This window comes from Pecten maximus, unplaced genomic scaffold, assembly GCF_902652985.1.
Source record: "Pecten maximus unplaced genomic scaffold, xPecMax1.1, whole genome shotgun sequence".
Taxonomy (NCBI): domain Eukaryota; kingdom Metazoa; phylum Mollusca; class Bivalvia; order Pectinida; family Pectinidae; genus Pecten; species Pecten maximus.
Window position 1 is genome coordinate 25,288 of NW_022982649.1, and position 25,017 is coordinate 50,304.

General features: G+C 34.4%; 1 protein-coding gene across 1 annotated transcript; it reads right to left on the reverse strand.

Annotated features, from left to right (window-relative positions):
- Positions 1-7,700: 7,700 nt before the first annotated feature.
- Positions 7,701-24,042, reverse strand: LOC117320698 (thymidylate synthase-like). Its single transcript, XM_033875211.1, has 8 exons — positions 23,877-24,042; positions 21,028-21,155; positions 20,246-20,422; positions 19,405-19,575; positions 18,217-18,317; positions 17,762-17,836; positions 17,309-17,380; positions 7,701-8,836 (listed from the first exon to the last, which is right to left on the reverse strand). The coding sequence occupies exons 1-8, from the start codon at positions 24,029-24,031 to the stop codon at positions 8,699-8,701; spliced, it is 1,017 nt and encodes a 338-aa protein (XP_033731102.1). The 5' UTR covers positions 24,032-24,042; the 3' UTR covers positions 7,701-8,698.
- Positions 24,043-25,017: the final 975 nt, after the last annotated feature.

Here is a 25,017-nt window from a genome sequence, read left to right on the forward strand (position 1 = left end):
TTTAATTTAAACCTATTAGTTATAGGCTGTAATAATTTGAATAATAATTTAATTAAACACTGAAATAACTTCCCCATAATGAAATATGCATAAATGGTTATATCTGCATTGCAAACTTTACTTTGAAATATCTTTTTTTTCAAATTTTGGCTAAGAAAAACAATATTAAAAACATACTGAAATCAATGCTGTAAATAGACCCCTGTGGATAACCTATATAATTGAAATGCAGAGGGACCTCACCAGGTGTTCCGATTGACACACCTGATGACCAATTTTTACTTATGCCTCCGTTACACGACTCTGTGCACAAATATAACAAAGTGGAGTCTCTAATCCAACTTGTAGCTCTAGTCTACCTTAGTTTGTTGCCAATACCAATAGTCTTTTTTTTTTGGTCTATCAAATATGGTCTTTTTTCTTTTATTTTATCAGTCATTTTATCAACAGAGTTGTAAACAATAATAATGTTCATTGATTTAAAGGAAAGTTAATAGTTTAAAAGATCCACACACACCATGGCCAGTTTCAAGTTCCCTGTCAGATGTATTACCCAAAACGTGAACAGGTTAATTCAGTTTGATTCATAATAAAAATATTAGATTCCGTTTTCAGAAAATGCAGATGTCCATTAACAAATACCGCATGTTCTGCATGCATTGTACAGTATATTACTCTCCGATTGGACAGCTAGTATATACTATTCACTACTGTCTAGGTCCAAGTTCATTTAATTTATTGACGTTTTAAGCATTTATTTTAAACATTTACAGATTTCAGATTTTATTGATCACTATGGAATCACACATTTCTTACTTCCAATTTTAATCCGGACGATTTTCAACCACGTGGAGAAAAGTTTGGGTCAGTCACCCGTGTCGACAACTGATCAGCTTGCCCGCCTTACACGTTGTCAAAGCAACCGCTGCGAGGTCTTAGCCCCAGGCATTTACCTGTGCAGCTCAGTTTTTGTAACGGTACTTTGTTTTTCTCTACTGCGATTTTAATGAACGGATTATAGACTGGCCCTGTTTTTGTTTCAAACCTTAAGCAACTGATAACTAGGGTATCAACAAATGCTATTCCGTAGTTAGAACGAGCCCATAAAAACATACGCAACCAAGATAAGATTATTATTGATCTGAAGTGATATACGGAACGAATTTAAGTTGTTAACCTATATAAACATCACAAAACACCTTTGTGCCATTTTTACATTCTGCAGGGTTATGATTACGTAAAAATCAGATTGTACGTACAGTAGCGGGACGGGACTGTGTACTGTTTGAAGGTCACCATGACTAGTCCTAACCCTAACTGATTGATTTAAAATGTTCCTCTTTAAATTTCGTTTATTTAAAATTGTAGAATGAATGAAACGTAAACCAAAACAATAATAAAAAAAGAAACATGTAAAATTGATATTCACAAAAACATACCAAATTATTTATGAGTTGTCAATTAAACGTTTCCATGTGTATGCAATCAAGGGAAATATCGCGTTCTCGACAAATTTATTCACAAAGTCCACGAAATTCAGCAATCCGGAAAACTCGTAATCCAGACGGTTTGTGCTATTTACATCTAATTTCAAATAGATTGAATGGGCGAGAGGCGTATGGTGAAAGTTGTGTGCCAGGTAGATACTTGTACTGTTATGTTTGCCTTTGTATATAATGTATCATGTCTTGTGTTATTGTGATAAGTTGTAAAACTTAAGCAAATAAAGAATCTGAATCTGAATCTGCTGGGACCAACAGTGTCCGGATTATCTACGGTCTATTGTATTGTAATTAGCTCATGCATGTGATCCGATGAAGGAATTATGGTACATGTATGTGTTTTAGTGGACAATGGATTAGTGACGTTTATAATGTATTGGATGTGTAAGAATACGCCATGTATAAGTTTTTAATTGTATTTAGAGATAGATATTGTGTAGATCGTTTAGAACATTGTTTTATGATATAACCTTATGTAGTATCCTTCATCTTGATCTTAGATTTCTAGATATGTCTTTCTTCCCGGTACAAGTCGTTCCGGCCTCTACCAGTCCGGCCCCTTAGTCGTTCCGTCCGTAGCGGTACAAGCGTTCCGGCCTCTACCAGTCCGGCCCCTTAGTCGTTCCGGCCCCTAACCGGTCCGTCCGTAGTCGTTCCGGCCCCTTAGTCGTTTCGACCCCCCATATTGTGTTTTTGATCTTTTCTGGTGTTACATACATATATATATATATAAAAATATTTATGTAAACACATATAATAATTTTAAAATTTTATTCAGTACAGGTTGTCGCCCCTTAATCGGAATCTTGTTGTTTTCGCGGTGTTGTTGATTGGATCCGTGAAATCATCTTTTGCCTCGTATATGATAAGTTTAACTAAGTTTTTGATATTTTTTTATGATGAAATGACTTTCAGTGAGTTAATCAATGAAACAGAGGGGGGAGGATATTGTATAAAACGTCCCTGTGTATAAACCTGATATACAAGTCTCTGGTATAACAAAGAAAACTACAGAAAAGAAAAGACAAGAAAATTCAGTAGATGAGATATATATTATTTATTTATTAATTCATAATACATGTAGTTTGTTATTATATTTTCAACTTTTAACTTCTTTCTCTTCACAAATTTACCGGTGTACAGAAAACATATTTACAACAATGTACAAAAACATATATATATTTACAACAATGTACAAAAGCATATACAAATCTGACTTTATTTTGGTGAATATGATACATTTCTTAACTGTATTTATACTTTTATAGTTATACTGATATTAATATAAAATACTTCAAACACTTTTTTAACAATTATTTCACAGTTCTACCGGTATATACACGTTTCACTCTGAAAATAATATCAACTAAGTTCAATAATTTCTTAATTATTACAACGTTTCAACTAAGTTCAATAATTTCATAAATATTACGTTTCAACTAAGTTCAATAATTTCATAATGACACCGTACAGTTTTAACATAGTTTAAACAGAGACGTTCAAGCTCAGGTTTAAACTAAAATATGTCTAAAGTATGCATAACTACTATCATCAAATATACGTATATAATTATGAGAAATATATCTAACTACTTTAATTAACTATATATATATATAAGGTATACGTATACTTATAAAATATATCTCGCATTAGATATCGAATATAACACCGGAATTTTGTAATAACTCAGAAACATATACGATATATAAGAAAAGTATGAAAAAATATATATGAATACTTTATACAAATCAATTAACTATGTATAAAAGTTATAGCATACTTATAAAATATATCTCGCAGAAACTCAGAAATATATACGTAATGATGAAATATACATGCAACTTTATATAAATTACTATTGGTATATGCAGAGACATATATACAGAGAGATTGGCAGCTCTCTATTTGCCCTGGTGTTTACATAGTGGCCCCTGACCTTCCCACAATCCTTTGCGGTCGCTCGGTTCAGTCCTCACTAGACGCCATATTGGAGAAAACTTGAAAACCAGACACATAATTATCGATAATTTCTATTTGAAATCATCACCAAGATCCAATTATGTGCGTTAATTTTATTAATATCAAAGTGCAGAAGTGTCATCAATATGAAATATATCACAATTTGCTGTCCAAGTGTTTGTATTTTGAGTATGAAAGTCAAGCACAACGCAGGAAAGATCGGCGGGAATCTCCAATTTTCGAAAAGTCCCTATGGGGTTTTCGAGAATACGGATAAATGACAACAATGTGCATGCTAATCAAGACCACATTCCATAAGTATGATAGTTTTTGGTTAATGTGGTAACTTTTTTAGTGGCCTAGATAAAACGATGTGCTTTTTGTGTGCGTTTAAAATTGACGATGTTTTGGTCTGACGTAATGGCGGCTAATTACAAACTTGGACATGTCGAATAGGACCCAATGGATTTTCGAAAATACGGATAAATGACAACAATGTGCATGATCAATAAGACTATATCCCATAAGTTTGATAGTTTTTGGTTAATGTGGTAACTTTTGTAGTGGCCAAAATAAAACGATGTGCTTTGTGTGTATTTAAAATGACGATGTTTTGGCCTGACGTAATGGCGGATTAACCAGAACATGTCGAATAAGTTCCAGTACATCGATACACACATGCGCAAAGCCCGATTTACCTGTGCTCGCGTGTGTTTGATAGGGGACAGGGCGCTCTCGATAAGGGATATGCTTGAGTGGTCACGAATAAAGGGAGCCACTACGTGTACGGGGAAATAGCGATGTTACTTATCTCTCTGTATATATGTCTCTGGTATATGTAAGAACTAAGAAATATATCTCATAATAAATATTGAATATAACTACGGTATACGTAATGATGAAATATACGTGTAACTTTATACAAATTACTATTGGTATATGTAAGAGCTAAGAAATATATATCATAATAAATATTGAATATAACTACGGTATACGTAATGATGAAATATACATGTAACTTTATACAAATTACTATTGGTATATGTAAGAACTAGGAAATATATCTCATAATAAATATTGAATATAACTACGGTATACGTAATGATGAAATATACGTGTAACTTTATACAAATTACTATTGGTATATGTAAGAGCTAAGAAATATATATCATAATAAATATTGAATATAACTACGGTATACGTGATGATGAAATATACATGTAAGTAAGAAATGTATACGTAATGATGAAATATAATATATAGAGGATATTGTATTAGCACTTTCTTTGCTTGTTCTTTCTTTGTAATCATCAGTATAATGTGTCGCTATCACTATCTTTGTAATATGAATTTATGGAAAGGGATTTTATAAGTTGTTAAAAATCTTTTGCCATATCCAATTGTGTGTAAACAGTGATATATATATTAAGATAAGAAAAATATATAAAGAGGGTTGGTCGTTTCCCGCTTATCCTGATCTAGGCCACCGATAGTCTGGACTAAAAACACAGGTAAAATATCGTCATAGTCAATCAATACCATATGAAATAAAGTAAAATTGATATATTAAATATGAATTTTACACTACCAGAGACCTATATACTAAATCCCTAGTATATACATCTTCGCTAGCCAAGGCTTCTGATTACGTTACACTCGTTCGTGGAGTGTAACGTAATCAGAAGCCTTGGCTAGCGAAGATGTAGTATATAGGTCTCTGACACTACCCATCCATGTATGCCTGTTGTCGTCGCTGCAGTTCATTTACATTTTACCGTGAATCATACGGGGTAAATCGGTTAGGTTATGATTTTGATTTTTTTTTTATGCAAGTGGAAATTTTCTATCTCAGCATTAAAGTAATCAACAGTCAAGCAGGATAAGTGTGGTGTTGTAGGAATATACGACACACACAACGCCAATTGACGGGTATTATGTTCAAATATGAGTCAAGAATCCACTTAGATAGCAGTTACGGCCGTAGCAGGATGTATCGTCGTGTACGAGAGAGTTTCTGAGATATCGGCGTCGTAGGACGACGTTCTCTTGGTGGTTGCAGTGTCATGGCTTGTGGAGGGATCATCATCATCATCATCATTCTTTATTCCTAAAAAATTGAGAGAACAAAAGGAAGAAAAGAAAAAGAAGTTAAATTGAAATGGACATAATTACATTGAATTATACCGTTAACTGCACATAGTGATTAAGAATCACATCTGATCTGTTCCATTTGACTCATTCTGAGTAACATATCTTATTCCACATCACTTAGGCGCGGAAGTAAATTTCAGCTGCTTTCTTTAGTAGGTACACACAGTCTTTGGTAAACTCTTCAGTTAAAACATCACTGTCAAATTCAAAGTCTGAGATTTTCCCTTTGAATATTGTCTGAAGCAGGAGCTCTTCTGACAGATTAGAGATTATCAGATAATGATGCACTCCATAATAATCAACCACTTCTGTTAAAAATGTATCCCTTAGCGTAAAGGTATTGGTACAGTCTGTAACAAAATGTCTTAAAGTGTCATTAAACGGTTTTCTACACAGCTTACATATAGCATATTTTTCCACAGGAACACACGTGAGCATTTTGCATATATATAACACTGTTCTTTTGTCGATACCAGATGTTTTAAAGAGGCTTACCCGCAGACGGACCGGTAAACGGCACATCTCCGATCACTAAATAAACTTCAGTACACGTTTCTATGTGACAAAATTAGAGGCTTTCCGACTTTATTTCTTGAAAACAATTACAGAATATGTATTTAAAAGACGTTTTAAAACTCAACCTGAGAGGGAAATGTATGGAATATAACGGCAAATCTTCTTTGTAAATCGCCGCTGCCTTTGAAGTTATCACTGTGCGGCACTGTGCACGTGCTTGTTTCTTTGATGTGTCAATCAAATTAGACTCCACTTTATAGCGGGGACTTATTGCGGGTTGCGATTAAATAAATAATATTTAAAAAATGAGGTTTTAATATCACTTTTCAGCTTTTTATAAGGAAAATAAAATGAAAAACTCAACAATTCCAACAATCTGTCATGTGTAAAAAATCTTTTTCTATTTGTCAATTTTTCTGATCTCTCTGCGGGCAAGCCTCTTTAAGCTTCCAGTTCTTATGTGCTTTTACTTGATAAAATATTTTGAAATGAAAATACATATAATCTTACTTACTACATACTTTAAAACTGTCTTCTAGTAAATCCCAAGTTGTAGTTAAGCTCAAGAAAAGATACTTACATCAATGAATTAGTATTCTTTGCTGATTTTCACAGTTGATTGTTGTTAATGCCATTTTAGGAGATACACACTTAATATTATAATTATCTTGATTCAGTTTGAAAGATTGATTTTAGGAATGATGCTTAATGTTCCCAAAGCCATGCAGTGCTACTGTATTAATCCCACACTAAGCCAACTTGAGGACCAACATCATGTTGAAAGTCAAGAGACAATGAAAGACATTTGTTAGCAATTCTATCATATATGGGAATGTTTAATAACTGCCATGGGCTGCTGTTGGATAAATTCGGTAGAAGTTTGTACAGTGAACACATATTTAAAGTGCCAGTCACCTGATTTGTATGCGATTGTGGCGACGTAGTTGACATGTTTATATAGGACCTATCAGGCATGTTGTTAATGCTGGTTGAATCGTCTTCGTGTTGTACAGTTTATTATGGCCATGAGACATTATTTATGAAGGATGAAATGTGGCATGCTGAATGAATGACATAAGAATGAAAAATAAACCATGATGACAATAGCATTGTCTTTGACCATTTCTTTCATAGATTTAAGGCTATTCCAGTAAATATCTGCCCAACAGGAGGACACCAGGTTTATCCATGTAAGCGATTTAATTGAAACAGTACTAAGTCACATTTTCTACAGCACTTCCCATGCATAGTTTGTCCTCCCGTTGGATATATATTCTACTTGGGTAGCCCTTAGAAATATTTGGAATGTTTTTAATTATCTTTAACTAGTTATAGTGCACATACTGCCCTAGCAGGTATCTTTGATAGCTGCACCTTGGCAAATAATAACTTGTATAAAATGCAGTTACCACTGCACAATTGAACAAACATGTGACTGCAGTAAATATTTGATTTAAGTTTATATATAAATGCCAAATGATACAGGGCAGGAAAAAGTATCCATCTCTGGATTAATACCATTTGCATGCTATTGATGATTGTTTGAAAAAAAGAAACCAAATAATCTGTATGCAAAAGTGTTTTAAATTTTTATTGGGAAACATAAATGACCTTTATAAGATCTAGGATATTTCCTCATTTTTACCCCTTTTCTCTCAATGATTTGAAAACAAGCAGAATCTGAATATTAAATCTGAGGAAGGTCCATCAAGAATTTTAACAGAAATAGTGGTAACAAGCTGTAATCAATACTTGAAACAAAGAAATGGAAATAACAATCTTCAACTGTTAAAATCAAAGGTGGTCACATGTTGGTCAATTTGTTTATTTGATCAATTTACAACCAGGGACTACCGGAATCCTAAATGTAATTTGAGAAATTTCTATTCCGAATATTTGGAGGAATAATGCTTCAAATTTTAATTATCAAAATCCAAGATAGTAGCCTGTCAGCTACCGACCTTATTTGATCAATCTAATATTTGATAATGCACAACCAGGGAGTAAGGGGAACCTTTACATACATAATTTAAGGATTATCCCAGTGTTTGGAGAAATAGCAGTAAAAAGAAATTCAACTACCAAAATTCAAAATGGTGTCCTCTCGCCCAGTTTGTTATCCAATCAGTCTCAAAGAATGAACATGCACAACTAGGGATCAAAGGGAACCTACATATGAAATTTGAGAAAGGTCCTTCAGGTACTTTCTTAGAAATAGCGATAACACAGATTGTTTACGGGTGGATAGATGACAAACCAGTCAAAGGGCGATTTGTAGAGCCCAACATCTGATGACAGTACAAAGTGGGCTGGTATAAAACACAAGTTATATATTTAAATATAAGTATACAGTTTTAGATCATAAAGATATTGTATTTGCTGAGCACAAAGGACAGCTGCACGTGTACTTGTCGGAACCTATTTTGTGTTTGGGTTGGTAGGTTGGGAATGTTGTTTTACAACAGCACCAACGAGAATTTGAATTTCACTTGATCCAGGTATTTTCAAATGAAGACCTTTTGAAACAGCATACTAAATTGCACTTTTCCGTATAAAAGAGTTGGTCCCAATTACACGGCCATCTCCATAGCAATTTTTGGGTGATGTTTATAGTCCACAATCTCCAAGTCTTCAAATTTGAAGTCATCAATGTCTTCAACTTTCCTTTTAATCACAAGTTTTGGGAATGGTTTGGGTTCCCTTGCCAGCTGAAAAGGAAAAGATTTCATTTAAGTTTTCAGTATTAGACCTTGATTCAATAGCTCAACTATTCTATATCTTACTACCATTGAACACTATCTGTGGACGATGAAAGTTCGCTTATAACATAGGCTGGGCTTCAGGGCTATTCCATTAAAACATCTACCTGACCGCAGGATGAATCGCTTCTGTCCATGGTTGAGTTTCCTGTTACTTCTATTACAAGATATTTTACTGGAATAGCCCTCAGGTCTATCAATGACATTGACGTGTTGACTGCCATGTTTCTTGCTACATGTACAGGGGTTGTCCACGTAGGAAGAATTTGAACTAGTGGTATATGCACAAATAACGATATCCACATAACTGAATGCAAAATACGGATGGTTGTTTGGTTACCGTACTAGGAGGCTTCCTTTAGTATAGGATTTTTTTTTTTTTTTTTTTTATAATTTGAAAGAAATTAGGCCAAGATGACGATTATTCCTGACTACCACATCTTTTTGGCTTGAATAACTTAATTACACATGCGTGATAACCTTTTTATGATAATTAACTGAAATTACATATAAACACATGTGAACAGCCATGGCCACAAGGTAAATAGAGGTTACACAGCAAGTGGTTGTTGTCTATGGTATTTATTTCACTCGAGTTAGTTATTTTTCAAAAATTACAAAAAAAAAACACTCGCTAAAAATCTGGTGTCTTTTGTAACTTGCTAATCCATATGTGTAGATATTACACTTCAAGTGTTAGCCAATCAAAACTCATTGAACCAAGTAATTAAAAAATAGTCCTATTAAAAGGTTACCGTATCAACCAATCAATGCGCAATAAGAGTTTATTCCACGCGTGGTATAAACTGAATGTTATTCAACACTTGTAATGGTTATCTGATGCCTTTGGAGTTAAATAACACCCACCTCTTGCGGTAGAAACCGCAATATTGTATCAAACATCAGTTAAATGACGACACCGATGCTGATAAAGATTGTGGATTTAGTCACAACGGTAACAGATCTAGAACTATCAATGGGCTTGATCATGGTGGTAATATTCCTAACACTATCAATATCTTTGTTCCATCTAATACTATCAATATCTTTGTTCCACCAGATATTCCTAACACTATCAATATCTTTGTTCCACCAGATATTCCTAACACTATCAATATCTTTGTTCCATCTAATACTATCAATATCTTTTTTTTTTTTTGTAATTATCTTTTTATTCAGGATTTTCATCAATATACATAAAATACAATTATTCCTTTACACACTCACACACAAACATACACAAAAAACTAATCTATATATATCATTTGCTTGCTCTCACGTACATCGACAAAATATTGTATATAAAATTCCCACGCATATTGCATACTGCATACATTTACACACATCCAATCTTATATCCAGAGATATATTAACATAGTACGGTATACGGTATATTGATATATACTGTATACATAATACATACACAAGCAAAGCGAGAAAAGCAAAACATCATATTGACACTAATAAATTACATGTAAACAAAGATCATGTTCATACAGACAGCACATGCACACAGAACAGCACACACACACAAACTTTCAAAACATACTCATACATACATACTCAATTTGTACATGAAAACAAAGACGGTATATAAATATATACTGTATGCATACAACAACAAAGAGAGAAAAGCAAACATCATATTCACACTTATAAATTACTTGTAAACATCATGTTCATACAAACAGCACATGCGCACACACCATCACACGTACACACACTCACACACATACACACACAACAAACTTTCATACACACATAATTAATTTATACATGAAAACAAAGAAGAAAAAAGGCAGAGAAAAGAAGGGAAAGAGAGAGGAGAGGGGGAGGGAGATTCAAAAATAAAGATGTATATATTAAAATGAAATAATTTAATTCAAAAACTTCTTTACCAAAATTAAATAGATTCGACACTGCCAGAAGGAAAATATTCAGTTTAGTTCCAATAATGGCATCCATTTCTTCCAATTATTTTCAAAAATCAATTTTTTGTGTACATTATTTCCATTGTTGATATATTTTTGAACAGTAAAATGATCCTTGATATCATTAACAAGGGCTGTTATATTTAAAGCTTTGTTGAAACATCTTGTTTTATAGATATAATATTTAATTATAATAATGATTTCATTATCAACAGGGTTGGCATATGAAGATAATAAACCAAATAAGAAAGATTCTTTGTTCATAGAAAAAGCAATAAACAATATATCAACTAAGTTTTCAAATTCCTGCAATAATTCTTGTACACATACACATTCCCAGAGCAAATGCGTTACTTTCTCTGGTTCACTATAACAGAAAGTGCATAAAGGACTAGCAATTATATGTGTTTTAAAAAGAAAAGTATTTGTGACTAGGATATAGTGAATAATTCTCAGTTGAAACCATTGTAACTTTGGACTGCGGAAGACATTAAAGGGAATTTTAAAGATTTTTTTCCATTTGTCTTCATTAAAGTAGAAATGTTGTTCCTGCCATTTCCTAACACCGGTTGGTACAGAAGCTGGTGTGATGAGACAATTATAAAAGTCTTTTGAGCCTTTATGGTTCTTATAGAAAATTTCTAAATGCAAAGGTATAAATGGCTGAACTGGATTTTCAAATGGAGGCTCTAAAACATAATTATCCATAAAAGATCTAACTGCAGATATCAGTCCGTGGTATTGGAGAAAGTTGGTGTTGGCTCTGAATTTTTCTAGAAACTCATTAATTGTATAGAAACTTAGATTACCATGATTTTTAACCAAGTCAGAAATTGTATAAATTCCAACATTAAACCAGTTTTTGTAAAAGATGGTGCTATTTCCAACTTTTATATCTGTATTATACCATAATGGAGTTTTCAAAAAAGAGTCATGATCCAATGCCCTTTTCCTAAATAGTCTAGAATTTCTCAATTTTTTCCATATTCTGAAAACATCTTTCCAAAATTTATTAGAACACTTAGATTCACATACAGATATGTAAGCATTCCCACAGCACTGTAACTTTTTAAAATCTATCATAGTCTTTAGGAGGATAACCCATTTGCCTGAAGACTTAAACATCCTACGTACCCAACCTAACTTAAGTGAATCTATGAAAGCCTGGACATCTATCATTTTCAAGCCTCCATTTAAGTAGTTTTGGATAACAACATCTTTCTTTATTTTATGAGGCCTATCATTCCAAAGGTAGTCAAATATTATGGAATTTAATTGCACTATGAATCTCTCAGGTGGGTTAGGCAGAGTAATAAAAAGATAATTTAGCTGAGAGATTAATAGGGATTTTATAATATTAATTTTACCAATAGGAGTCAAATTCCGCTTTTTCCAAGAAGATATTAGAGATTTAAGTTTTACTATTTTTTTGTCAAAGTTCATCCTTGGCATTTCAGCTAGGTCAACAGAAAAGTCTATTCCTAGAAATGTGAACCTGCTTTTACCCCACTGTAAGTCTAATTGTGGCAAAAAAGTTTCCTGACTATATTTTTTGCTTCCAAACCAAATAACATGTGTTTTATCTGTGTTAATATTGAGCCCCGATATCTTAGAAAAATTGTCTAGCTCATTAATAGATTCCTTTAAAGATTTTTCTGAACCATCAAGCAACAATCCGGTATCATCAGCATATTGTAAATTAAGAATATCTGTATTATCTACCTGTATACCTCTAAGATCTTTGTTATTTCTTAATCTAGCAGCAAGAACTTCAGCACAGAGAATAAATATATATGCAGCGATCGGGTCGCCTTGTCTGCATCCACGTTTGATGTTGACAGCAGAAGAAATATTGCCACCTTGATTTACATAAGAAAAAACTTCACAATGCAAAGTTTTGACCCACTTTTTGATGTCAGTTCCAAAATTAAAAATATTTAAGACCTTCTCAATAAAATTCCATGAAACAGAATCAAATGCTTTTTCAAAATCTATTGATAGTAACATTCCAGGAATATTTTCTTCTTCAGTATACTGCATCACATCATATAGAGTTCTGATATTCTCACCTATATAGCGATCAGATAGAAAACCGGTTTGATCACAATTAATTAACTTGTTTAAATATTTTCTTATTCTTTGGGAGATAATTCCAGAAGCTATTTTATATGAAATGTTTAAAAGAGAAATAGGTCTCCAATTTTTTATAAAATGTCGAGGTTTGTTACCCTTAGGAATACAGGTTATTATGCCTTGTCTCTGTGTTACTGAAAGTTGACCAATAGAGAAACCATAGTTGATAGACCTAACAACAAAGTCCTTTAGATCTTTCCAAAAGCATTTAAAAAATTCAGCAGTATATCCATCTGAACCAGGGCTTTTATTGTTTTTCATATGTTTTAGAAATATACCTGCCTCATCTACTGTAATCATACCTTCTATACTATTGGCTTCATGTTCCTCTAATTTTGGAATATTACAACCATGTAGATAATTGTCCAGACTAACATGTTCAACTTCCTTAAATCTGTATAAATCCTCATAGAAATTGTGTACTTCATTTAAAATTTCTTTTTGGTCTGTTATAATATTATCATTTTTCTGTAGTTTTGGAATAATTTTTGAAGTAAAATTACGGTTCTCTAAACTGAAGAAGTATGCTGTTGGTTTTTCCCCTTCTTCTATCCATTTTGCCCTGGCCCTAACTATACTACCTTTGATCTTTTTTATCCGTATACTTTCTAACTCTTTTACTTTTGCTTCTAATTCCTCTCTATTGTGATCATAATTAGCTTCTAATGTTTCTATTTCTCTTATCAGTTCTTTTTCTCTAATGCTCTGCTGTTTTTTCCTGTATGAAGCATAAGATATAGTTTGCCCTCTGATTTCCATTAACAAAGTTTCTAAGAATAGCTGATCATCAATAATAAATTGAATTTCGCTATTGGAAATAGTTGGGGCAGCAGTTAAGTTATAAACCGGAAGAGAGTATTGCAATTTGACACTTTTTATAACATTTTCTACTAATTCCAAATATTCTTTTTCATACAGCAGAGAATTATTAAATTTCCAAAGACCCTTCCCTTTTTTAAAATCATTAAAATTTAGAGATATGTATGGAGCCGAATGATCTGTTTTGTAACCAGGTTCAATATTAGATTGTGATACTGATGAAACAAGATTATCAGAAATAAGAAAAAAATCTAGTCTTGCTTGCTTTCTTGGATATCTTTTACGCCAGGTAAATCTTCTGGTATCTGGGTGGCTATCTCTATAAATGTCAACAAGAGACAGATTTTCAATAATCTCTAAAACTTTCCTTCGAGCTGCACTATTATTAATATTTTGATAGTTATCGTAATCTTTATCAGGATTTAAAACGAGGTTAAAATCTCCACAAACAATTATCTTATCGTTACCAAAGCTATCGACAGTATCTAAGATGAGGTTAAAAAAATCTGGTGTATCTCGATTAGGACCGTAAAGGGCAATAAGCGTTGTTCTGTGACCATCTATTTCTATATCAATTCCAAGAAAATTCCCGTTTGTATCTTTTTTTTCCTTGAAAACCTTATTTTCAAAATTATTATTCAGAAGAATTGCGGTACCACGAGAGTTGGACGAGAAAGAGCTGAAATAGCATTCAAAACCCCATTCATTTCTGATTAAATCTTCCTGTTGTGATGTGAAATGAGTGTCTTGTAAGCAATAAATGTGATATTTTTTGTCTTTAATGTAGGAGAAAACATCCTTTCGTTTGATTCTGTCACCAAGACCCTGGCAGTTTGCCGAAAAAACGGAAATGCTACTCATGTTATATCATAGTCGAGACATAGTAATAATAAATTTGAATCTCCCCATACAGATAAAGAAAGATAGAAAAGAAAGTGTGGAAGTAAAAGCATATCTTTAGTCAAGAGACACTAGACCGCTACTCACCATAACCTCATAGCGAATAAATTACCGGAAGTACAGTAAAGACTATAAACTTATACATAGTCTATATCAATATAGCGCTTGACAGAGCTCTTTCTCAATGTGCATCAAGTAAAACATCTAACTGAATCAGATCGGAAAGGACAAATCCGGAAAGTGTTTAAACTATACATGTAGCAATAATAAAATAGTAAAGGTTAATACTAGTGCACATATAAAAGGTGAGAAAATAAATAACTAAAATAAAATTAATTTATATTTATATTTGCATTTCAAGCGAGACTAATATATATATATAAGTATATATTAAGATAGCATTAATATCAAGACTAAGTTAATATGCTGAATTTTAAAAGCAGTCTAAGCAGAACAAAAAAAAAAAAAAAAGAAGAAAAAAGGCCGGAATGTCAAATTCGGTTATATAGCACAAAATAGAGAGAAGACTTATTGCATGAGAAAATAAAAGCTGTTAACAACATACAGCAAGTATTTTAAGCCAACAAACTATACATAGAATATTATTAAAGAGACAAGAAGCAGTTCTTGTATATATTTCTCTATATATATATATGATTACCTATATACATGTAGCTAACGAATCAATACGGAGAAAACACTAGTGTATATCGTAAATAAGATATTTTCGTATAGCTTACCTTACACGACAGAAACAATTCATCCATCCTCACTTACGAATCCATACAGAAAATATACGGAAAAAATACACATCCTCACTTACGAATCCATATCGACATATGACTTCAAACCATGATATGCTATTTGAAAGCACAGGTCGAAAAAGGCCTATCAATATCTTTGTTCCACCAGATATTCCTAACACTATCAATATCTTTGTTCCACCAGACATTCCTAACACTGTCAATATCTTTGTTCTACCAGACATTCCTAATACTGTCAATATCTTTGTTCCACCAGACATTCCTAATACTGTCAATATCTTTGTTCCACCAGACATTCCTAACACTGCCAATATCATTGTTCCACCAGATCTTCCTAACACTGTCAATATCTGTGTTCCACCAGACATTCCTAACACTATCAATATCTTTGTTCCACCAGACATTCCTAACACTGTCAATATCTTTGTTCCACCGGACATTCCTAACACTGTCAATATCTTCGTTCCACCGGACATTCCTAACACTGTCAATATCTTTGTTCCACCGGACATTCCTAACACTGTCAATATCATTGTTCCACCAGACATTCCTAATACTTAACTGTCAATATCTTTGTTCCACCAGACATTCCTAACACTATCAATATCTTTGTTCCACCAGACATTCCTAACACTGTCAATATCTTTGTTCCACCGGACATTCCTAACACTGTCGATATCTTCGTTCCACCGGACATTCCTAACACTGTCAATATCTTTGTTCCACCGGACATTCCTAACACTGTCAATATCATTGTTCCACCAGACATTCCTAATACTTAACTGTCAATATCTTTGTTCCACCAGACATTCCTAACACTATCAATATCATTGTTCCACCAGACATTCCTAACACTGTCAATATCTTTGTTCCACCAGATATTCCTAACACTGTCAATATCTTTGTTCTACCAGACATTCCTAACTCTATCAATATCTTTGGTCCGCCAGACATTCCTAACACTGTCAATATCTTTGTTCCACCAGACATTCCTAACACTGTCAATATCTTTGTTCCACCAGACATTCCTAATACTTAACTGTCAATATCTTTGTTCCGCCAGACATTCCTAATACTATCAATATCTTTGTTCCACCAGACATTCCTAACACTGTCAATATCTTTGTTCCACCAGACATTCCTAACACTGTCAATATCTTTGTTCTACCAGACATTCCTCACACTGCCAATATCTTTGTTCCACATTCCTAACGCTGTCAATATCTTTGTTCCACCAGACATTCCTAATACTGTCAATATCTTTGTTCCACCAGACATTCCTAACACTGTCAATATCTTTGTTCCACCAGATCTTCCTAACACTGTCAATATCTTTGTTCCACCAGATCTTCCTAACACTGTCAATATCATCGTTCCACCAGATATTCCTAATTCCTATATCTGTTGCGATTTCGATCAATGTGCATATGTGTGAATACAAAATCATGTGTTTTTCATTTTGCGGTATTGTCAACATTTAATTTGAACTCCGCCTACTTCAAGTACAGCCAATCACTTCCACTGTAACACGAGATGCAGATTTCTGATTGCGTCAGTACGTTCAATACAATAAACACTTATCAAGATTGTGAAGTACATTCTTCCTCCACAGATAGGGTTCAATGGCAGTAAAATTGTCCCAATAATACTATATTTCATATAACAGTTGTGCCTCTTATATGTTTGACTACTTTATAAAAATTCTGTTCTTAAGAATAGACAGACACCAAAAATCATATATTAAAATGCGCTGATGATGTTCTGAACCAAGAATACTTTCAAATATATATTCACTAGAAAAGTCGACATCACACACATATTTATGTCAAGTCAGCAATTAAGGTTTACATGGAATTAAAACAACTTTAAAATACCTGTTCTTTCAAGGGTTCAATATGGTTCACATATACATGAGCATCTCCCAATGTATGTACAAAATCACCAGGCTGTAAAAAAACAACATAAAATGTTACACTGTCAGCTTTAATGACAAAACTTCCCAGTACTTCTATATTAAACAAGGATTTACTCAAGTAAATAAGTACATTGTACATGTATGCTTCATTTCTTTAAATTTTTTTTTTCACTTCAAGCATTCTTATCAATATCTAAGTATCACATAATTTCCATGCTTAAATGATTTGGAGATGATAGATTTAAAAAATATTCAGCAACTACTAACAATTAATTGAAATAGAAACTCTATAGCTATACTATACCAAATCCCTTGTACAGTTGGCCCTAAATGACCCTAGTTGTCTATGGGCCGTAAAACACAAACAAACTCTTATAGCAGAGTTGTAAGTGATTAACAAATACATACAAACCTTTAGGTCGGTCACATGAGCAATCATGTAGGTCAACAAAGCGTAACTAGCAATGTTGAATGGTACTCCCAGACCCTGAAAATGACAAATAAAACATGTGAAACATGTATGACCCTGCTTCAGCTAAATTGTGAAACATGAATGACCCTACCTCAACTTTGTCGGATATGGATTTAAACCCAAATTTAACAAAGCATGTCTGAGAAATTCCATGTACAGTTAATATCAGTATCCCATTTCATTATTAATGATTGAATGACACCATGCAGAAATTCTGATCAATATTTTATGGATAAAGATATCAATGCAATATATGGCAAAGGTATATCAATGCATTTATTTTTTTTATTTGATACAGCGTCCCACAAATCTGATCAAGAGATCTATAAATATATGAAGTCACAGAACAAATAAATAAATAATAAACTAAGAAGTCCTTACAAAATGATGCTTACCATATCTGCTGACCGCTGATACAACTGACAAGACAGCTCTCCATTTGCAACATAGAACTGCACAAAGGCATGACATGGGGGAAGGGCCATTTTGGGTAAATCTGGAAAATAAAACACGATACAGACATTGATATGAGTAAGCTATAAAATAGCGAGAGAGTAAAGCATATAAATTCCTATTAAAGAGCAGTCATAAATATATATTAAGTCCATTTAAAGAGACATTTTTGCAGGATACACACACAGATCAGATCAAACCAAATGCAAAGCCATCCCCACAAACTATATACATGTGTATGAAGTATGAGAAAGTATGCGGTCACCTGTCCAACAACATGGGGTTTCTCTGGGGACTCTCAGTAAGACCCCAGACCATTCCATTCGGACCAACAAGAGTGTTTTAAATAGATGTTGGTATAACTTGCTTCATGATTGTTTTGTCAATATCAAAGATGGCTGTTTCTGTTTTCCCAATCAGTCTTAATATTGGTACAATTGGGACCAAGGGAAATATATACAGATAAAGTTTCAGATATATCCTTCTCACACATTAAGAAACAATGATAACAAACCTTGCCCATCTTCGGTAGCCAAGGCTTCTGATTACGTTACACTCCACGAACCCTTGGCGGATATAGTCGTGTTCAAACCGTCGCGCCCTGGAATCCCAGGGCAACCAATCAAATCCCGTTTTACATTCAGGCTTGGTTTCGCATTAAACAAAAACTGCGGCACCCAGTACAGAACTACATTGTCGACTATGTCATGGCATTTTACCTATATACAGAGACGTACAATCATTGGGGAAACATTCACAGTGTTTGATCAATTTAAATAAGTCATTGATCAAACATCTCATCGAAATTGACACAAGCCTTCATTTGTGTCTGTAAACATCACCGATGAAGTACATTGGTAACGCTCATTTTGATTGGTCGAAAATTTCATGAATAAAGGGTGGTAATTTCGAATCTCCACTAGAGGGCCAGAACGGACGACTATATCCGCCAAGGGTTCGTGGAGTGTAACGTAATCAGAAGCCTTGGCTAGCGAAGATGAACCTTGCCTGGCAAAATCCAAGACTAATTGTTTCAGAATTATCACAAAAGAGAAACTTATATACTGGCCACGATACACGTAGAACCTTTGAAACACAGCTGTCTCGTTACAGCTGCCAAAGTGTAGTACCTGGAGGGTTCCAGGCAGACATGATAATACGTCGGTCATCAGGATTGGTCTTTATTTTATGTATCACATCCTTCAGTTGGTCCACGCCTTGACCAGTGTAGTCCGCATGCATGTCCTTATACTCTGCTCCAAAGTGTCGCCATTGGAAACCATACACAGGGCCTAGATCACCTATGGAATGAGATCAGTGGTATATTATTTATGACAAGTAGCGATTTAAAGGAATTACCTCTATTTCCCCTATTGGGCCCCGCCCATTTGTCCCCTTTGGGGTCAGAGTCACCATTTATGCAAAATCTGTTCCCCTTCCCCAAGGATGTTTCTGACCAAATTGGGTTCAAATCCATTCATAACCTTATGACTAGTAGCGATTTAAAGGAATTACCTCTATTTCCCCTATTGGGCCCCGCCCCTTTGGCCCCTTTGGGGTCAGGGCCACCATTTATGCAAAATCTGTTCCCCTTCCCCCAAGGATGTTTCAGACCAAATTGGGTTCAAATCCATTAATAACTTCATGACTAGTAGCGATTTAAAGGAATTACCTCTATTTCCCCTATTGGGCCCCGCTCCTTTGGCCCCTCGGGAGTCAGAATCACCATTTATGCAAAATCTGTTTCCCTTCTGCCAAGGATGTTTCTGGCCAAATTTGGTCAAAATCCAATAAGGCCTTTTTGACTAGTAGCGATTTGAAGCAAATGTTGACGGACGGACGACGGACGCTGCGCCATGACATAAGCTCACCGGACCTTCGGTCCAGGTGAGCTAAAAACTACTTTTAAACATCATTACAACGTATGGCTTGTGCAGCATCAGCCTGAATATAACAAGATATAATTCATACCTTCCTCGCGGTGACCCAGGCCATGTTTACTTAGAAACTCCTTGGAACCATTAGCATCCCAGATGGGAATCTTTTTCTCCTTCAGCTTGTTTCCATTGGTACAACCCTGAATAAACCAGATCAGCTCCTCTGCAACTCCACGCCAGAATACACGTTTGGTGGTCAGTAGGGGGAAATCTTTATCAACACAAAAGGAAGATATGTATTACATTGTACATGCATAATCATAAAATGAATTAAAACTGACCTGATGTCATTAAAGAATACATGAAAAATAAATTAATTACTGATTATGATTTTTTTTATTTCTACCACAATACCCTGTGTTATTCAACTCTCAGACCATCAGTTAATCATTACAGCTGTTGATTAACAATCTGTTTATACCACACGTGGTATAAACGCATTTTGATTGGCTAACAAGGTGAACTTTGGCCTAGGCTGCAATTGTCATTGACGTCATCAATAATCTAATGACGTCACATCACCGAGTCCCGGACGTCACCGGTACACTTTATTTGCATACGCGAAATTATACTTGGCCACGTTTCCCTTTGATTCAACACTCGTAAGTTATTTTTTAAAAGTTGCAAAAAACACTCGCTAAAGCTCGTGTCTTTTGTAACTTTTTAAAAATAACTTACGAGTGTGAAATAAATTCCATATCCAACAACCACTCGTTGTGTAACATCTATTTATTACATGACTTGTTATCTGAGCTCTGTGTTCTAAACTTTCTAGTCTCTGGTTCTTATTAACAACTTAAAAAGCAGACAATTTACCTTCTCTGAGATTGTATCTCATCTGCATGCCAAAGATTGAAAGTGCGTCGGTGCCTGTTCTGTTGGATTTACGGGTCCCATTGTCCAAAATTTGTTGTATAGCATCAAGGTAGTGTTCCTCGTCATGTCTGTAATAGATCAACAAGCATATTATACTGGGTATTACTTTAAGTATTGCTGACCCCCAATAGCGTCATGTCTGTAATAGATACAAGCATATTATACTGAGTATTACTTTAAGTATTGCTGACCGCAATAGTGACTATGGTTCTTTACACGTGTAAGTTTTATCCAAATCCTTCAAGGAATGAAGTTTCTAGAGTGCTGACAATGATGGTGACCTTTACCTAACAACCCTAAAACTCAAATGCTAGAGCACTGAGAAGGATTTTCTAAAAACAATAGTGACCTTGACATTGTCCCAACAACTGTGAAACTCAAAGATGTCCAAGATACCATAGTCCTTTATGAATGTATAAAGTTTTATCAAAGTCCCTTCAGGAATGAAGCTACAAGAATACCGACAAAAGATTTTCTAAAAAATAGTAATAGTGACCTTGACCTTACAACCCTGAAACTCCAACTTGTCCAAGATATTATGATCATTTGTGATTGTGTGAAGTTTGATCTAAATCCCCAAAGAAATGAATTAAGCTGCTAGAGCACTGACAAATTTTTGAAAGGATTTTTCAACAAGAGGCACACAGGGCATGCTTTGCTCACCTAGATATTTAAGCAACCATGGTCAAATACTCTCATATCAGCTATATTACAACTATTTTCCTACTTTTTGAGCTGCATCTAGATCGCCCAACAATGGTTCAAACCAAATGTAGACCAAATCCTTTTAAATTCTTAAAGAAGAAAAAGGTATTTTAAAGTTTTTTGCTATATATTTTTCCTATTGAACCCTTCCCCTGCAGCCCTATAGGGGAGCCACACCATCCATTTATATACATTGGATCAGATCCCATTTGCCCAATTAATCATTAATGCTCCAGGCAAATTATATGAATGGACTAGAAGCAACTTAAAGGATTAAACGCAGTTTCCACAATTGGACCCTGCCTCTCAGGCCCCAAGAGGGCCAGACCCCATTTTATACAAAATTGTTCCCCTTTATTCAAGGATGCTTCAGACCAAATACCGAATAATGGCACAGGGCGCGGGTAATTGACAGTGGGGCGCCCTTATTAAGATTAGTTATTCTGAAGTTTTATGAAACAGACTATACCTTATAGCAGAATATTCAGTCATAAAAATATTCCAGATAAAGATATCTATTCATTATCATATATTAAGCTTAAACATCACTAGAATATTCCTGTAAACCTGTAAACCATGCGAACTGATCTTTAGACCAGAGAATGTGTGTTCCACCATTTATGTTCAAATGGAACTTTTTTTGTGTTCTATTTATAGACACAGGTGATTTTTTCCCAGATCATATCTTTGACCTAATAATTGATTTACAATGTCTTTAACTAGCTTTCTGTTCTGTACAAAAGTTGTTAATCAACAAGAATGAAGTCTTTTACTCTATCTTCAAATAAAAGATGGTAAGTTATTATTTGTATGTGTGTTTAGTTTCGGGTGCTCTTTGCACTGACATGTCATCTGTAGCCTGTACTGTAGGAATAGACAAAATATGGCGAAAACTTGTGTTCCAGTTACTTAATTTGCTTAAGAAAATTGAAAACATAAAGTAGCAAAACATTTCACATGAATTCTTACTTTTGAACACCATTTTGACACTCAGTCAAAGATTTATTTCCTTGAAAAAAGGTAGGGGCGCCCTTATTAGGTCAAATACGGTATGGATCAGATCCATTCATTCCTACAGAAGTATCTGGATTTTAAAGAATTTGCTATCGGTATGTTTCCCCTATTGAACCCACCCCTCAAGTACCTGGGAGACCAGATCCTCTGTTTATAAAAACAAAATTGGTTTCCCTTCATCCAAGGATGCTTCAGGCCAAACCTTTTATTTCCTACAGAAGGATCTAGGAAGAATTTGTGATATTTCCCTTATTGGACCCTGCCCCTCAAGCCCCTAAGGGCCCAAATTAAACCAGCCATTTATACAAAATTGAATCTCCTTTCCACAAGGCTGCTTCAGACCAAATTTGATTAAAATCTGCTCAGTCGTTCATGACTATTAGTGATTATTAGGAAACTCGAACTTATCAGAGATATTATGGTCCTTTATCAGTTTGAATTTTGATCAAAATCCCTCAAGGAATGAAGCACCTAGAGCATTGATGACAAACTTGTTACAATAACATATATATGTATGTATGAGACGGAGGGAGAGGAAAACTATACTCCATCCGTTTCACCAGTACGGAACTAATAATGGCTGTATAATTAGGGAAACTGATCAAATACAGATTAGCGGAAACGACTGTTTACCAACTCAGTCTACAGATTGATATAGTGCAAACAAATAGAAATATCAATTGGATTTCAATCTTGTACACCTCATCACACCTCAGCATGTATTATACGTACACCTTATTTGACACAATGGCATATACATGTACATCTCAGCATATATTATACACATGCTCTGCTCTGCTGGTCATTTGACTAATTAAGGAGTTAAGGTGATAGTGTATAATTGTTATACATACAAAATCCAATACATGTTGTGATGAAATGTATCTTATAAATACAGTACATTTGACCAATTTAAATTTAAGGTGTATTATTGACTCATATTTATTTTCAAGTATAAATTAAAACTATTATCATTTTAATTCTATGCACATATTATTCTCATGAACTCAATTCTATAACCTACAACATAATTTGAGTATTATAATAAGATCAATGTAACATGAAATCACCTTTTCTTTCGCGAGACACCATTAGATCCGTCAACATGATCTCCGTTAGCTTTGCCATCAGAACTTATCACATTTTCATTCACTGTTGCTTCCATTGTATGATATGACAACCAGCTGAAAATTGATCGACAAAACACATCATTTCTCGTCTGCATATATATATATAATATGGTAGCTAGGGTTTATAAGTAATGTATAAGTATCATATGGAATGAAGTGCAGTAAGGAGGCGATAACGGAGTTATCGTTCCTTACGGAACGGAATGTAGACACGGCTACTTTTGGCTACTTAGCAGCGTATTACTGCGCTTTGGGTGCAAATAAAACGCTACTTAATTTTTTAATGAAACTTTCCACATTTATAAAACTCGGTGTGATCTACGTCCTGACATATTCGGTATATCTGGGAAAAATCTAGTTGTCGAGATATTTGGGGCCAAACAGGCCAAAATCGACACTTTGACTGTTGGTTACTGTATAACTCGACCTGGAGAGTTTAATCTTAAATCTGACGAAATGACCCTCCAAATGTAGCAAGTAGAAGTAATTCTGAAGAAAATAGTATCTTTGGTTTTTCGATAACTGTCATAAAACGGCCACAATAGGGTTTTGAAAAAGGGTCGTATTTATCAGACGTGTCATGGAATGTTCTAGAACATTCTAGAACACATTCCAGAGCCGAGTCTATTCCGGATGTGACGTCAGTGACGTCACCAAGTGTGTTGTGCAAGCCGCCTGCCTGATTGAACTGCTCGGTAAGCTGGGTTCAGATGAATTTTACTGTTATTGCCAGTATATATTGCTATTTTTCAACATCAGAGGCAATGCTCCAGGATATAGATACTTTGTAGCGATCACAAACATGCATGCGAAAAATCAACCCAGCGTTCAGAATGTCAAGCAAATTCCCGAAGCCTCGGAGGTCTAACGCTGACGGTAAGTAAAAGTGTTTGTTGACGTTTGATGAAACAGACGACGGTAAATATGCACGGAGAACAGTCCCCGTTTATTTGATATTTAATTTAGTGATACTTTGTCTTCGAAGTTAACTAATTGTTTAATTTGGGTAGTCTGTGTACCGTATTTGTTTGTAGCTAGATTCGTTATGTGAATGTTTACGTCTAAAAATAACAACGGAATC

What these genes read in the sequence shown, in the direction of transcription:
- LOC117320698 (XM_033875211.1), bottom strand. Translation starts at nt 24,031, where the DNA reads ATGCAGACGAGAAATGATGTGTTTTGTCGATCAATTTTCAGCTGGTTG. An exon ending in CCTGGGTCACCGCGAGGAAG is followed by an intron (nt 19,576 to 20,245) that starts GTATGAATTATA and finishes CTCATTCCATAG; the next exon opens with GTGATCTAGGCCCTGTGTAT. An exon ending in CTCATGTGACCGACCTAAAG is followed by an intron (nt 17,381 to 17,761) that starts GTTTGTATGTAT and finishes GTTTTTTTACAG; the next exon opens with CCTGGTGATTTTGTACATAC.